This window comes from Malus sylvestris, chromosome 2 (assembly GCF_916048215.2).
Source record: "Malus sylvestris chromosome 2, drMalSylv7.2, whole genome shotgun sequence".
In the NCBI taxonomy this organism is placed as follows: Eukaryota; Viridiplantae; Streptophyta; class Magnoliopsida; order Rosales; family Rosaceae; genus Malus; species Malus sylvestris.
Genome location: NC_062261.1, coordinates 4,490,386 through 4,507,797, shown reverse-complemented (window position 1 = coordinate 4,507,797; position 17,412 = coordinate 4,490,386). Strand labels below are relative to the sequence as shown.

General features: G+C 34.4%; 1 protein-coding gene and 1 pseudogene across 1 annotated transcript; one reads left to right on the top strand and one right to left on the bottom strand.

Moving 5' to 3' along the window:
* The first annotated feature begins 6,159 nt into the window (after nucleotides 1-6,159).
* LOC126595860 (ninja-family protein mc410-like) lies at nucleotides 6,160-9,567 on the top strand (annotated as a pseudogene).
* Nucleotides 9,568-12,147: 2,580 nt separating this feature from the next.
* Nucleotides 12,148-14,798, bottom strand: LOC126595852 (uncharacterized). The gene is made up of 4 exons (XM_050262219.1): nucleotides 13,853-14,798; nucleotides 13,636-13,766; nucleotides 13,469-13,544; nucleotides 12,148-13,385 (listed from the first exon to the last, which is right to left on the bottom strand). The coding sequence occupies exons 1-4, from the start codon at nucleotides 14,796-14,798 to the stop codon at nucleotides 12,211-12,213; spliced, it is 2,328 nt and encodes a 775-aa protein (XP_050118176.1). The 3' UTR covers nucleotides 12,148-12,210.
* Nucleotides 14,799-17,412: the final 2,614 nt, after the last annotated feature.

Here is a 17,412-nt window from a genome sequence, read left to right as displayed (position 1 = left end):
TGATTAAATCTTTAAGAAATTTTACTTCACAGTTTTAGTTTTGAATTCAGTAAACTTTGAGTTCAAAACAATTAGCATGTGAATGATACTGCTCGATGTCACTTGCATTAGCCGGTCCGCTCACTCTTGAATCTTTGGGTTCTTCTCATTCCTAGTATTGCAAACATATGCGGGATCCATGAATCTTACCCTTGAAATTGGGGTTGAATGCTTAGACTACTCATCATATAAGTGGCTGTCCAAAATATAAGTGTTGTTATTCTTAGCGACTGAACATACAGATTTACTGAAAGAGTTGTATTTGGATCATATTCTAAAACAGAGAGAAACGTTACCTCAGGTAAGCTGCTATAACTTCTTGTTCAAGTTGCCGCATTTCAATTAAATCCAAAATACTGCTTTTTTCAAGGAACACAATCCTTGAGTGACCAAATGCTTGATCTTCCGCAGCGAAATAGACAAGTGAACCATCATGGTTCGCTTGTCTATTTCGTTTGTTCGCTTGTCTATTTCGCCGCGGAAGATCAAGCATTTGGTCACTCAAGGATTGTGTTCCTCGAAAAAAGCAGTATTTTGAATTTAATTTAAATGCGGCAACTTGAACAAGAAGTTATAGCGGCTTGCATGAGGTAACGTTTCTCTCTATTTTAGAATATGATCCAAATACAACTGTATGTTCAGTTGCTAAGAATAACAACATTTATATTTTGGACAGCCACTTATATGAGCAGTCTAAGCATTCAATCCCAATTTCAGAGGTAATAGATTCGTGGATCCCGCATATGTTTGCAATACTAGAAATGAGAAGAACCTAGAGATTCAAGAGGGAGCGGACCAGCTGATGCAAGTGACATCGAGCAGTATCTTTCTCAATTAATTGTTTTGAACTCAGAGTTTACTGAATTCAAAACTAAAATTGTAAAGTAAAATTTCTTCAAGATTTGATCACTACAAATCTTTAAACAATATGAAAATGTTTCTTTTTTACTTGTATAATAACCATTATTCTTTATTTCGTATGCATAAAATGCACCATTGACATTGCAAAGTGATTTTTTACAGAAAAAGAAACAATCAAGAAAGTACACAGAGGCTTACTTTGTCAGCATTCGCATTCAAAAGTTGCTGCATTGTCGCTAACTTGATGGAAGATAACCATTATTCTTTTGGAAGCAGAAGAACAAAGTCTCACTTCGTCAAGCTGTTGCCTTGTCGCCGCCTTGATAATGACCCAGAAAGGAGAAAAGAATCAGGCTTTCTAGTTTTGGAAGAGTTAACAAGAACAGATCAACGATCGAACATTTGAACGATATCAAGAAGGATATTAATTGAACTTTTCAGAAGAACAGATTGAGAATTGATCATTTGATCGATCGAGAACCACGAAAACACATAATCACTATGCAAATGGTGAGATATGTGTAGTAAAAAGTTAATAATTTAAAAAGTAAAATTTTTCATCACTTATATATAAACACGTAATCTATCATCCGTGTTCCGGTCATAATGAAAAATTTCTCTTCTCCGACATCAATCGCTTCAAACTCTATTCATCAGGGGAGGCACCTGAGCATCGAACTCTTTTCGCCAGGAGGCACCTAAGCAGCATGGTAGAGATCTTGTTTAACTCTTGTGGGTGCTTGTTATTTTATGGATTTTTTCTTTGATCTGGCTTTCGTAAAGGAGGGGGAAGTACCAATGTTTATTGTAAACTGAAAAAAGAAGAGGAGAAATTTGAAAGTCATGCGTAGCGCACATGACTATAAAAAAACACTCATGTGCGTGGGATAGTGCGTGTAAAAAGTTTAGTTATTATTATATGCATGTGATCTTGAGAACAAGGTTAAAAAAATTTAACTAACCGAGCTACAAAAAATTTGCTAAAAAAGATTACAGCTTTTCTTCAAGGTTAAAATTAAATGAAAATTAAATGATAAAATGCAAACTAAGAATTTGTGGATTATTATTGTTTTTGTCTAGCCATTTAGTACTAGTGATATTTTTCATCATTTGAAATAAGACTATGAGATATCTTAGATTCAAATCTTGGTAATGGATGTATTACCCAACATCCTTAGTGTAAATAAATTATTGTAAAAAAAAAAATTATTTGAATTCATATTTTGTATCTCTACCCCCAACTTATTATATGTACCCACATTCTATTTCATTTATGTACTTATTATCTATCTCTACACTCAACTTATTCTCTGTACCCACATTCTATTTCATTTATGTACATATTATCTAATTAATTGTATCCAAAACATTAGTTCCTAAACTACCTCGCTTGTTTTGGGGAAAATAAAATAAAATAAAATAAAACCCTACCTCGCTTGTGAAAACCCAACTCAATTATCTAAACTTACATTTTACACACTACTAGTTCTCATTAGTTATTATCAAGGTCTTAAAAATTGATATTATCGGCGAAATATCGCCGATAATATCGTTTTTTTTTACATAGCGATATTTTCACACGTTTACACTTAATTATTGTAATAATATCGCGATAATATCGCTAATATCGATAATATCGCGATAGTAGCGATATTAGCGATAATGTCGCCAAGTATCCATTGTCGTCGTCGCAACGGCAGCCGAAAATGAGCAATCCACGCTCAGACCCTGAAAATGAGCAATCCTCTCTCTGCATTTCACGCTCAGACCCTGAAAATGAGCAATCCCTTTCTTCGGATCCCAAAACCAGCTCGGATTTGATGGATCCTCAGCCTTGTACGGCCTAAACAAGACCTCCCCTTGCTTGATGGTGCTCGCCACCGCCGGGAGGTGAGAAAGGGAGGAGGAACGGTCCACAAGTGGTGATGGTGCTCGGCGGAGTGTGCGCCACTGTGGTGGAGGTCACGGTGGGGTGTATGTGTGTGTTTGTTTGTTCTGGGAAGGTAAGTTGCAGAGAAGAGATGGGGGGGAGAACCGGAGAAGAAACAAGGAGAGACTGAGGGAGAAGGATGGAGAAGGATCGAGAGACTGTGTGTGAGAAAAAAGTGTGTTGCGTGTGTGTGTTATCTTATCCGAGAGAAAAAGGTATGTGTGTGTGTGTGAAAAAGACATTGACAAGACAAAAAGCAATGGTGGAGTGGTTTCTTACTGTCAAAATCGTGTGTGTGTGTGAAAAAAACATTGACAAGACAAAAAGTAATGGTGGAGTAGTAACTATGGTAATACTCATAACCAACCGTTTTTCTACCATTCATATCTCATTCCTGTTGGGATGAAATCGAGCGACTCATGGAAAGAATCCGAGACTCAATCTTCAAATGATTTTGCTTATAGACAAAATCAACCAATCTCGGATCCATATGAGTGGCATGTTAATAATTACATGTAAAACTATTTTGGGGATTTATCATTTGATGATTACTCTTCACAATACACTTACTTTACACATAGAGATGATGAAGATAGTGAAAATTTTGAACCTCATAGGAACTCTATGTGGTACTAAGTCATTCATGTATCTTACCATGCAATGTATAAAGTGTAAAATATTGTATTAATTTATTATATATAAATGATTATGGCGTATTTAAACTTTTTTAATTAATTACTACATATTTTCTACACTCACAATATTTGACAGCTCGCTATATAATCAACTTAAATCAGTTAAATTCATTATGCAATGCATTTCCTTCCAATTTTTGTGATAAACTAATAGATAATTGACTAAATAAACATCCTGCAAAGTTTCAATAAAAATTTCCAAGTTTTTCTTACAATTTCCGTCATTTTTATTCAATTTTTATCGATATCGATAATATCCCGATATTTCCTTGTTTTTGGACTACCGATATTTCCGATATCATCGATATTTTATACCTTGGTTATTATGAAATGAAAACACAAAGGCGACTCTAAAAAAAGAACAGGAACCCTAACAAAAATTTTGGTTAAAACCCTAACAAAATTGTCCACCATTTGCCCACATCTGCATAATCCGTACTCTTGGTTTTGCATAATCCATACTCACTCTTGGATGGTGATGAACATCATAAGCAAGGCATCGGGGGTCACAACGTATTATCACAATATTGCTGGGGTAGGCAGGAAAAGTTTCCACCAAGATGATCAGCTGGTACAGAACCAAAATTCTATTAATCCTTGTGGGTGTTAATTAACCCAAAAAAATAGAAACCATAGCTCTGTAATCTGATATGATAGTAGCACTGTTTTAAAAATTCCCACTTAGCGTTGCTTAGGACCCATCTAGGCCCTAGGCGGTGGCCAACATCCCGATTTATCTCTAGGCATTTGAAAATTAAGAAATTGCACCTAAACTTACTTAGGCATCCACCTAAGTCACGATTCTCACTTACACAGAAAATATACGACTATGTTGTGCTGCTGGGAGTACAGGTTTGTTACTTGGTTGGTTAGTGAGTGACGATTGGCTTAGCTTGCAAGTCAAGCACCATTCATAACGTCTGGAAATTCTAATTGAAAAGAAACCCCATCCAGATCTCAACAAATCATATATGCAAATCTCGAATGCCATTCATCGCACGCCAACCATGCAAACCGTCCTTTTGTAGTAACGATCATTTTAACTTTAATTTAATTGGAGCAATGATCCCTCAACTAAAAATCTATTACCATTGATTCCTCAACTTATTAAAACGTGCAGCTATAGTTCCTCAACCAAAAATATATTACCATTGGTCTCTCAATTTTAATCCAATTGGAGAAATGATCCATCAACTTTAACCTAATTGGAGAAATAGTTCATCAACTTTAATCCAATTGTAGCAATGGTCTTTCCAACATAATTCATTTTGAAAAAATTCTAATGAAATTGACGCAAAATGACCATAACTACATGTTTTGATGAGTTGAGGGACCCCAATTGTAGCAATGGTCCTTCCAACATAACTTATTTTGACAAAATTCTGACGAAATTGACGAAAATAATCACAGCTACTCATTTTGGAGAGTTGAGAGACCAATGATAATAAATTTTTAGTTGAGAGACCATTGCTCCAATTTGATTAAAGTTGAGAGACCATTGCTACACTTTACTCTTCCATTAAATGAGCCCTTTGGCAAAGGCAGCGTCATCCTAATCATTTACAAGCAAATTAATTAAGACTCATTTAAGAGAGATTAGATGAAATGAAGATTCTGTTAAGGTCAGGACGATACAACCATATGTTTTAGACTAAAAAGATGTACAATACAAACATTTTTAAATAAAATTAAAAAAAAAAGAACACTAACACTTGCATGAACTACAACAAAACAGCCCGTCAATTCTTGAAGTGCCTGCATCCCAATAATATTTTTGAAATTTAATTAAACAACTAGAAGGAAGGAATTAAACATGTTCCTAACAAAATGTGAAGCTATATGTACCCTTAGATAGGAACAGTTAGGGCGTACAAATGATTAGACCAAGCTGGAAATTAGAAAGTTTTTGGATATCTTCAACATTAGAGAAAAGGTATCTAGATCTGTCTAGACATCCTAAATCGCGACTCTTACCTGAACAAAAAAATGAATAACTTTAATTTTGCATTTTATTTTATCTCCATTCCAAATTTATTTCTCCTGCACCTTATCAACCAATCCATTATTCAGTCTCCAAATAAGTGAGATATAGTATAAGCAATACTATAGTAATTATAAACTATAGCAAGGAAAGAAAGTTTAAAATTTTGGACACAGTGAGTCGAGGAAATTAATCATAACCACCACAACAATACACCACTTGCACAATTTACATTATGTTTGATCAGGGAAATAAACTTTGAATTTTGACAGAAGTCAAAACTTATAAATTGACATGTAATAATTTTGTTGTTTGGATTCATAAAAATAAGAATTTAGAATTCCCGTGTGAGTGTTTAAAAACAAAAACAAAAATTGTAGTCAAATTTCATTGTCTTTTTAGGTCACCAAAATAAGAAAATTCTAAAATTCTAAAATTAAAATTCCTTTATTCTAAAATTTTTTCATTTTAAAACTTCTTAGTAATTCAAAATTTTCTTATCCAGAGCGTAAGATTTTTTTTATTAGTGCAAATCAAAATAATCCCAAGGCCAACACAAAAACTAGGAAGACATAAAATAAAATTATTGTGTCAATCAAAATTACATAAAATAACTTTCATAGTATTCACGTGCGCTAAAAAATTTAATAAAATGCAAACGAAAAAAAAAAATAACAGATGTTTTTGAACATCTTCTTCTTCCCCATTACATTTTGTACCAAATTTTACTTCTCTCTCCGCCCCCTCACTCTTCTCTGCACCAAGCAGCTCGATTTAGGGCTTCATCATTTCTTTTCGAATCAAGGTCTCTATTTCTCTCCCTATTTTGTGTTCCTCATTGTATTTTCGTATTTTTATGCTAAAGTTTCCAATTGCTTGATTAAATCGTTAATTAATCCTTTTTTTTTTTTTGTGAAATATTTGGGAAATCGGTCCAGAAAAGGATCGAATCGCATCAATTAGCTAATTTTCCATCTCATCCGATCGTAAATTGGTTTAATTGAACTTTAATTTCATTGTTCAAAGTTCCTAGCTTTCGGTTTCGTGGGAAAATTTCCTATCTAGTTGAAAAATAGGCGTTCATTGGTAATCTGGGTGAGGAGCAGATCTGGGTTCCATTGTTTGGTAGCCGAGAAAACGTAGGAAAATAAATCTTAATAAAATTCTGTGACTTTTTGCTTTTGTGTCCAGTAAATTGAAATCTTTGGCTCAGCCGAGCTGTGTATTAATTAGGTTCAGTTGCATGGATTTTGTTTTTGAGATCAGCAAACAATTTGAGATTGAAATTTTTGTTTTTTTTTTTATCATTACGTAGTTATGTTAGTACTTATTACTAGATAGACTCTAAGATATTGGATCGAATTAATGGTGCACATCCCTCCGAATTTTTGTTTATATTGTAGAGTAGATGTATTTGATTCTCGGTTGTTCACGGCATAACTTGCTGAGTGCTTTTGTAGTTGAGCTCTACTAATAAGAAGTGTCATTGTAAGTGTGAGATTGCTTCTCTTTGAAATACACTGATTTCCTAAATTGTTGTCCAAATATCTGTAATGGTTGATTATGGCTCGCATACGACTGATATTGGGAACCTCCCTAACGATTTCCGCCATTCTTTCGGTGGTAGTCCCACTATACCAGATGATCGAATTGCGCCCAATGTTATAATTGCTGTTAATGCTTAAGAGTTTAGCCTAACCAAGCTACGTTTAGTTATATGTTGATACTTAGCTTGCTTTGATCGTTTCATATGTTTACTTTTTGTTCTATTCTTTGCAATGCATACCATGATGTGGTCTCATGACTCTCATCTCTGTCAAATTGCTTTTGTGCAGGAATCACTTTTTGGAATGATTGTTCTTTGTGTTGGTGTCAGTGTGGTTGGGGATATCTTCTGAATAGAATAGAGGATCGGAAAGGGTTATGCTCGATTTCTATTGACAGTTATTCTCAGTCCAAAAAAAAAAAAAAATGGAGGATGATAATGGACTTGAACTTAGTTTGGGTCTCTCTTTTGGAGGATCATCTGCCAAAGCCAAGGGTAAAAATGGTGCTTCCCCAAATGCTAGAGCAGAAGAAGGTGATAGAAGCAACAAACTAGTGGATGATTTTAAGGACTTTCTTCATGGTGGGGCTCAAAAACAAGAATCTAGTAGTAGCTCTCAAAGAAGTGATTCAGTGAAACCTAAAGAAAACTTCTTCAATGACCTTTCCAAGGCCAGTGTTGATGCTGATGCATCAATGAACTTGAACGGGAGAGGAGTCTGGGGTGCAAACAATAACAAGTCTGATGAAACAGAGGAGGAGAAACAGACTGAGGCTGCTAATAAACGCAAGAATTTGTTTGACGAGATGAACCATCAAAAGAAGCATGAGAGAGAAGCTCATTACTCTGATATGCATGACAAGACAAAAGCATCACACATTTCCGTTACAGAAGATGGCTCAACTGCTGAAAATGAAGACGTGGCAGATTCTGAAGTGGAGGGTTCATCCTCAGTGCCAAATTCTCAATGTGTTGAGGGTGCCAAGCGATTTGTTGGATCTGGTGACTCTTCTGATGCTCAGAAGGAAGTTCGCAGGTTTGCTGATTCCAAGGTTGTGGACCTAAATGGACAGGAGGGGTTTAATATCTCATCAGAAAATGAATACAAGCTTGGGAATATGGCGTATGGGAGTCCATTCTCAGTGCAATCAGTAAAGATGATGAACATGCCTTTTTCTCTCCCGACAAAGGAATCTAATTCAGTTGGTGCGACCACCACATCAGGACATCCAATGCATGGGAAGATGCAGGTGATGCCTATGGTTACTGGTGAGCGAACAGGGACTCAACCTGTGAATCCTAAAAACTTTCCAGTTATGTTTGGCTATTCACCTGTCCAGCTCCCAATGTTTGATAAAGATAATGCCTGGGGTGCGATTCCTCATGCTCAACAATTCCATCCTGCCTATGCTGGCAGAAATCCTCCCAACTCAGGTAACTATAATATGGATTGGAACTTCTTTGTGCACGTTGGACTAGAGAGGATGGAAACACCTTACGGTTGTGGTGTACTCATCTGTTTTATAAAACGTGTTGGACAGATCTCTTTATGTTGGATATGTTATAGCTTATTGATAGATATTTTCCATTTCCATACATGAATAGCACTCTGGAGGCGTTCTTTTGTCAAAAATTATACTGATATTATTAGTGATACTTGACCAAAAGAAAATAATATCAGTGATACTTTTTTTTTTCTCCGGTTGAATGTGATCTGTTCACTATGATTTAAGTCCAGATGGTTGAGAACAGATTCTTATCCTCCTTGTGTTGATGCAGCTATGATGCATGTCGCTTCATATAATTCATCTGATATTGCACAATATGATGGGAGGATGTTAGAACGGGCGAGAGGTGATGGCAAAAAGAATGTCACTGAAGAGGACGCATCTTCTCAGGCAGAAGCAGAAGACACAAAAATAAGCAGCGCGAACCTCAGGATGAAAGAGGTACCTGACCGCCCAACAGCAGAGGACTTATCTCTTGATTTTTCATCTATAAAGCCAGGTATTGCTGCAGACATAAAATTTGAGGGATCTGGTTCCTCCCCGAATCTACCATGGGTTTCTACCAAAGGTCAAGGCCCAAATGGTAAGACAATTTCTGGTGTAACTTACCGATACAGCGCAAACCAAATCAGAATAGTTTGTGCTTGCCATGGCTTGCACATGTCCCCTGAAGAGTTTGTTCGTCATGCGAGCGAAGAGCCTTCTGATCCAGAAAGCGGCACTGGTTTGGCAACATTTCCAAATGGGAATCCCGCTGCCTCGGCTCAGACCTGATTCTGTGCCATGTTCGCTGTACGTTTAACCAGAGTAATAAATATTTATACGCGGTCTGGAAATCCCGGCGATGTTTTTGAACGCTTTACTCCGTCTTTGTGCTTGTGTAGTAATAACCTTCTTCAGTTCCTCTCAGTTTTCTCTCAACTGCTGCAATCAGGAATTGCAGGTGTATGTAATAATATTCCATCATTATTCTATTTGTGATATGAAGGCCAAGTATTTCACTTCTACTCTATTTTGTGATGTATCATATATATATATAGGGGCGGCCACGGTCCAGTTCGGTCCAGTTTCACCCTCGCATCGGAACCGAAACCGGAAAATATCAACGGTTTGGTGCAGTTTCACTTTAAATTTAATACTAAAATGGTAAGGTTCGGTTTACGTTCAGTTCGGTTTATGCCGGTTTACAATTATAACAATATATATATATATATATATATATATTTTTTAATCTTCTACTTCCAATACCAAACACATATTTCAACTACAAATTCAAACAAATTTGAGCTTCCACTACTAGATCTACAAGATTTGTGATCGGAATATACAAAGTTTACATATGAATATAAATCAAAAGATAGAAAACCTCAAATCAAGACCAAAGTGTACATCCTCAAAGGAAATTAAAGTATACATAATGCATAAAGATAAATGGCTCGTTTGGATGTGCTTTTAAAATGTCTGAAAGCGTTTTTAGAGAAAATAATTTTATTTCGAAAAGCACTTAGAGTGCTTTCTGCAAGAAGCATCAGTTATGTGCTTCTTCCAGGAAGCACTTTAAGTGCTTTTCCAGAATTTACTTGCATTTTTACGAAGGATTGGTTCCAAAAACATTTTCACAAAAAACGCTTTCAGTCATTTTAAAAGCACATCCAAACAAACTCAGGTTTGACTGATGGCTATAGTTGGATGAATGAGGTGAGGTAATTACCAAGGGTTTGGCTTTTGGACTTGAGAATTTTTTATTAGAAAAACTAACGAAAAGTAAAAAAAAAACTTTAGTTTTAATGAAAAATGACAAATAAAGGTGTAGTGAATAGTACTAGAAAAAGGTAAAAATGTGGTTTTTCGTTAAAAGTGAACAGTACCGAAGTGTTTTGTTAAAACTCCATTTTTTATATAGATTTTTAGTTTAGGCTTAGTATTTATATAAAACAAGGGCTAAAGAATTGAATTTAAAAAGGATTACTATAAACGGTCTTGTGCGGTTCCTACAAACACTTTGGTCAACCTGGTTTTGGTCAGGTGCAAGTTTGAACGGTTTTGGTCAACTTGGTTTTTTTTTCTTCCGATTCGGTTCGGTTTCACGGTTTCTTGGTTTTTAGGCCCACACCCCTACATATATGTACGTACAATAATGAAAAATACAAAAAGCAAAAACTTGTGTAAATCTGCAAAGATGATTAGTTGATTAATGATTTTTATTAGTTTCAGATTTGCAATCTACAAACACTTTACAAATGGCGAATTCATAGATTAAGATTCAATATTTAGGTAAGGGCTGAGGTGCTTAGTTAATCACTAGGAACGACGAGGCATTTCTGTTGTTTATTAGTCAAAGTAAATGATGTCCGCACCAGTCACCACCTTCTCTCTTTCGGCACTCCTTATTTTTTTTTTTTTCATAGCCTTTAGACTATATAATAAAGAGAATCAAGACACCGAAACAAAGACGCGCAAGAGTGCAAATGGAGAAAACGAAAACAAAATGTGGAAACTACTACTTATGATATATGACATGACTCACATGAGCAAATACTCGGCTTTAGTTTTTTAAACTGAAAATATGGATTTAGCCCTTGAAACTTAATTTTTTCCACATAAAACCCGACATAAGTTTTTTACTCAATTAAAACCCAATGACTAGATTCCACATCAGTAAATTCATTAATTATATTTGACTTTACACATTTAAAAAATTTCGATGCCCAAAACACCCCTATTTGAATGCTTGATTTACACAATTAATTCCATACAAATTGTAAAGGACAATTAATGATTTTACAAAAATAAAAAAATAATAAATTCATTGCCTAATATATAATAACAATAAAACATGCCTAATAAATATAGTAAGGGAAATTTTATTTGAACCCATATTTTGTATCTCAACACTCAGCTTACTTTTTATACCCACATTTTATTTAATTTATCTATCATTATCTCTTTATACCCAACGTTATTTCTGAAACCGCACGCCCTTACTTATCAAAACTCAACTCAATTAAACTTCTTTTTACACCCAACTCAATCTACTTAAAAATAAAAAATAAAACCCTAACCAGTCCATCATCTCCATGGAGCAAAGCCCCTTCTCTCTCTCTTTAAAAAATCCTTCCATCTCCCATGGTTGTCATTCTGCACCCCCATCTACTCCTCCGTAGTCATCCAAACCTTTTCCTCTTCCTTTTCTTCATCATTTGACATCTCTAAATTTCTAGAGCACTAATTAGCTTAATAATTGGTATGAGCTTCTGGTTAGAGTGTTTAATGAGTTTGGTATGTTTCAATCAAGGTATTAAATATCGGTAATATCGGAAATATCGGTAATCCGAAAACACGGAAATATCGATGGAAATATCGGTAAAATATCGATATCGATAAAAATTACATGGAAACCACGGAAATTGTAAGAAAAACTTGAAAATTTTTATTGAAACTTTGTAGGATGTTTATTTAGTCAATTATCTATTAGTTTATCACAAAAAATTGGAAGGAAATGCATTGCATGATGGATTTAACATTATCAAGTTGATTATATAGCGATCTGACAAACATTATGAGTGTAGAAAATATGTAGTAATTAATGAAAGAAGTCTAAACACACCATAATCATTTATATATAATGAATTAGTACAATATTTTACACTTTAGTACCACATAGAGTTCCTATGAGGTTCAAATTTTTCACTATCTTCATCATCTCTATGTGTAGAATGAGTGTATTGTGAAGAGTAGTTATCAAATGATAAATCCCAAAAATAGTTTTGCATGTAATTGTTAACATGCCACCCATATGGATCCGAGATTGGTTGAGGTTGTCCATAAGAAAAATCATTTGAAGATTGAGTCTGGGATTGTTTCCATGAGTCGCTCGATTCCATCCCAACAGGAATGGGATATGAAGGGTAGGGATATGAAGGGTAGGGAAATGGTTGGTTATGAGTATAACCATAGTTACTACTTCCCAATCCAACAGAGTCTGAAGTTCTAGATAACGAGTCATCTTCTTGACTTGACAAAATCCCCTTGCCTCTTTCTCTGCGAGTATAGTCCTTCCCTATGGCACCAATTCCTGGTCCTGCCCGCCTACTGCCATGGTCATCATCCTGTGTTGCATGCGTGAAGTTTGCCTCACCAGTGAAGGGGCTCATATATCCGGGAGGTGGTGGTCCATAATAGTTTCCATATCCACCACCACTACCTCCAGCTCCACTACCTCCAGCTCCACTATGTCCTTCATCATTCCCACCTCCGGTGGTAGGTGAGTCTCCTGATCTTGTACTAGAGCTATCATTAGTATCAGCACGATGTTGTGGTTGTGTAGGATTGGAAGAAGGTGGAATTCCAGTGTTTCTTGGTCTTGGGAGGAAAAGTTCATCCAAAGAGTCAGCGCTGCTAGATCCCACCTCCTCCTCTAATACTCTTTCTACATTTATCCCTTTATTACGTGATTCTTCAGCAACTCTGGGAGCTGGGTTGCCTTCATCATCATCTAAATGAAGAGGTCTAATCCATTGAAAAAGTTGGTTACCCTCCGTATCATCATCTTCACCAACAATATCAAACACATCTAATGTGTCACCACGATCGACATGATCTATTTCAGCTTCCTTATCTCGAATTTGAAGCTTCATGTTGTAGTAGCAATAAACTAATTTTTCCAACCTACTATGCGCCAACCTATTTCTTTGCTTTGTGTGTATCAGTGCAAATGTGCTCCAATTTCTTTCACAAGCAGATGAGGAAGCTGTTTGTGATAATACTTTTATTGCTAACTTTCTCACAGTTGGTGCATCGGTCCCATACATGATCCACCATTCAACTACAATGAAAAACAATGTTGATAAGCCTAATAACTCGAACAAATTCTATTATAAACTTATAGTGAAATATGTTTACACTCACTAGGAGACATTGTTGTTCGAGCAGCAATTGATGTTGGTTCTCCAAAAGTTCTTCTTGCATCTTTAAACCATGTTAGCTGAATTCAATAAATCGTGTTAGTTTAATCCAACAAAGTAATCATTAATATTATAATTTAAGTAATTATTATAATTTAAGTAATTGTGTACCTCATTTCCAAATTGGCCAACTGCTGGTGATGCAGGGTCTAATTTAGAGTATACATTATGTACAACACGTATAAGGGTACCGTCATCTCCAACACCGGGTCTGTATTGGTATCGAGGATTCAAATAATAGGCTGTTCAAAGAAACACATACTCTAATAAGAGAAATAATACTTATGCAACTAAAGAAATGAATTGCAAATTATGACATAATTTATACCTGCTGCATGCAAATCGTGGTACAATGTTTTATACCATCGATCTTCAATTATCTTGATGACCCACCTTGCACCATGTTTTCTTTCCAATTCATCATTCACTACACGCATCAACTCATATACTGCCCCCATAGTAGGATACACTTCTGTGTCAACGATCCGTAGAACTTTGTAAAGAGGTTCAAACAGTTGGCACACATGTTCTGATTGAGTCCAGAAAGCATGATCAAGCACTATACTTTCCACCATACGACCTGTATTTGAGCGGCTGAAATTGTGGTTGGCCCAATCGTCACTAGTGAATAGTTGCTTCAACCCTACTTTCTTCTTCAGTAGGCTGTCTAATGCAATATAGTTGGTGGCGAATCGAGTGGTAGCTGGACGAATGATTTCTCCTTTGCAAAATTCACGCATCTTTGCCAACAACCAACCGTGATTGTAAATATAATTTGTGATCGTTCTAGCTCTTTTGACCACGGTAGCAACATTCTCTCTCTTCCCCATTGCCTCAAACATGAGATCAATACAATGTGCTGCACATGATGTCCAAAACACATTATGATGCTTCATTAAATTTTTTCCAGCTTTGACAAATGCAGAACCGTTGTCGGTCACGACTTGGACAACATTATGCTCTCTCACCTCCATGATTACATCCCTCAATAATTTGTAAATATACTTGTAGTTCTTTATATGGTCTGAAGCATCAACAGACTTCAAAAAAATTGTCTTTCCCTTGGAGTATACCATGAAGTTGATGATAGACAATCTGGTCGGCCCAGTCCATCCGTCACACATTATTGTGCAACCATTAGTTTCCCACTTTGACCTCAACTTGTTAACATACTCGCCAATGTCTTTATACTCCATATCCAAATATTTTTTTCTTATCTCATAGGGAGTGGGAGGTTGTACTCCAACACCGGCCTGTTGACATCCCACTACCATATTTTTGAAATGATGTGATTATGCTTTCTCAGCAGGGACATTTTCATAGATAAAGAACTTGCTAATTAGACGCCCCATTCCCTCCTTCACATTACCTCCCTTGAAATAACTCCAAACACTCTTTTGACGTGCGTTGGATGACTTATATAAACTTGGGGCTATTGGTGGTGTTGGTTGTGATTCTCTAAGACTGCCTCCCCGTCTCATTTGTGCACCACCACTTGTCCCGGAACCTTGTCCCCTATTAGGAATTTTATGAAGGTGTTCTCTTTCCCATGCTGACTGTTTGGAGGCACGTAATGCTTGTTTCAAACTGCGTCGTTCTTCAGGTCTCATGTCATCATCACATTCGTCCTCATCGTCATCATCATCACTGTCAACCGCTTGGCCAATGACTTCTCCTCGTAGCCCAGCTCGAATATTTTCCATTCCATGTGTTATCTTTTCCTTCTGCTGTTTTTTATTTTTTAATAATGTGCTGATGAATGCCTTCACTTCTGGGGGGACATTATCGCATCGTTGGACATTTTTTGCTGGATCTAATCCACTAAGATGGTACTTAAGTCGTGTCACTCCGCCACTCTTCATTACCCGACCACAATATTTGCAAATTGTGCCATGTTTGTTTCCGTCTATTGGGTCTCCATGTTCCCAAGCTGGATCACGTTTAGTAACTCCACTTGACATCTTAAATGTACCTATATTAATTTTTCATGAAAATTAGACAATTATTTTTTGATAAAATAAGAGAACCTAAATAATAAAGTTATTCTACAGAAGAATTAAATACGAAGTAATGAAAATGAAAATGATTGTAAAAAATTAAGTAATTATACAAATAATATGGAATAATAAAACCTAATATTACTGAATAATAATCTAATTTGATAATAATCCAATTTAATGAATAATCCAATTTAATGAATAATCCAATTTGATAATAATCCAATTTAATGAATAATCCAATTTAATGAAGAATAATCCAATTTGATAATAAAACCTAATATTAATGAAGAATAATCCAATTTGATAATTAAAAATAATCCTAATGTAAAACATGGTGATGAATAATAATCCAATTTGATAATAATCCAATTTAATGAATAATCCAATTTAATGAAGAATAATCAAATTTGATAATAAAACCTAATATTAATGAAGAATAATCCAATTTGATAATTAAAAATAATCCTAATATAAAACATGGTGATGAATAATAATCCAATTTGATAATAATCCAATTTAATGAATAATCCAATTTAATGAAGAATAATGAAATTTGATAATAAAACCTAATATTAATGAAGAATAATCCAATTTGATAATTAAAAATAATCCTAATATAAAACATGGTGATGAATAATAATCCAATTTAATGAAGAATAATCAAATTTGATAATAAAACCTAATATTAATGAATAATAATCCAATTTGATAATTAAAAAAACCTACTATTAATGAATAATAATCCAATTTGATAAAAAAATAATCCTAATATAAAACATGGTGATGAATAATAATCCAATTTGATAATAATCCAATTTAATGAATAATCCAATTTAATGAAGAATAATCAAATTTGATAATAAAACCTAATATTAATGAAGAATAATCTAATTTGATAATTAAAAATAATCCTAATATAAAACATGGTGATGAATAATAATACAATTTGATAATAATCCAATTTAATGAAGAATAATCAAATTTGATAATAAAACCTAATATTAATGAATAATAATTCAATTTGATAATAAAAAAACCTATTGTTAATGAATAATAATCCAATTTGATAATAAAACCTAATATTAATAAAATAATAAATAACATTAAACATATTAAAATTATCCTAGGGAATAATTATACAACATTACTTAATTACTTAACAAAATTAACATGTAATTGTTAACATTACTTAATTACTTAAAAAAATTAACATGCAAGTATTAATTACTTAAAAAAATTAACATACGAGTCCACACAAATTTATTTGTTGTTGTATAAATTACAATAATATAAATTTAAGTTTGTAAACTTACCTTAAATATGGAACCGTTTGTGTTCAAGCTTTGGAATGGATCTGGAATAGCTTTGAAAATGGTAAGGGAAATAAAATAATAAATAACATTAAACATATTAAAATTATCCTAGGGAATAATTATATAACATTACTTAATTACTTAAAAAAATTAACATGTAATTGTTAACATTACTTAATTACTTACAAAATTTAACATGATAGTATTAATTACTTAAAAAAATTAACATACGAGTCCATACAAATTTATTTGTTGTTGTATAAATTACAATAATATAAATTTAAGTTTGTAAACTTACCTTAAATATGGAACCGTTTGTTTTCAAGTTTTGGAATGGATCTGGAATAGCTTTGAAAATGGTAAGGGAAGAAGAACAAACGAAAATGCTGAATGCCTCTCTGATACTATCACTCCACCTTTGATAAGGCGTGTCGCGTGAAAGAATATAATAGACAATGATACACTGTTCTGCATGTGAAACCTAAAAATCACGGACTCACGCACACAGACACGGTTTCATTATAAAAGCAGTATTATTTGATGTCCATAGTCTGAAACTGCAAAAAGTTATGGAC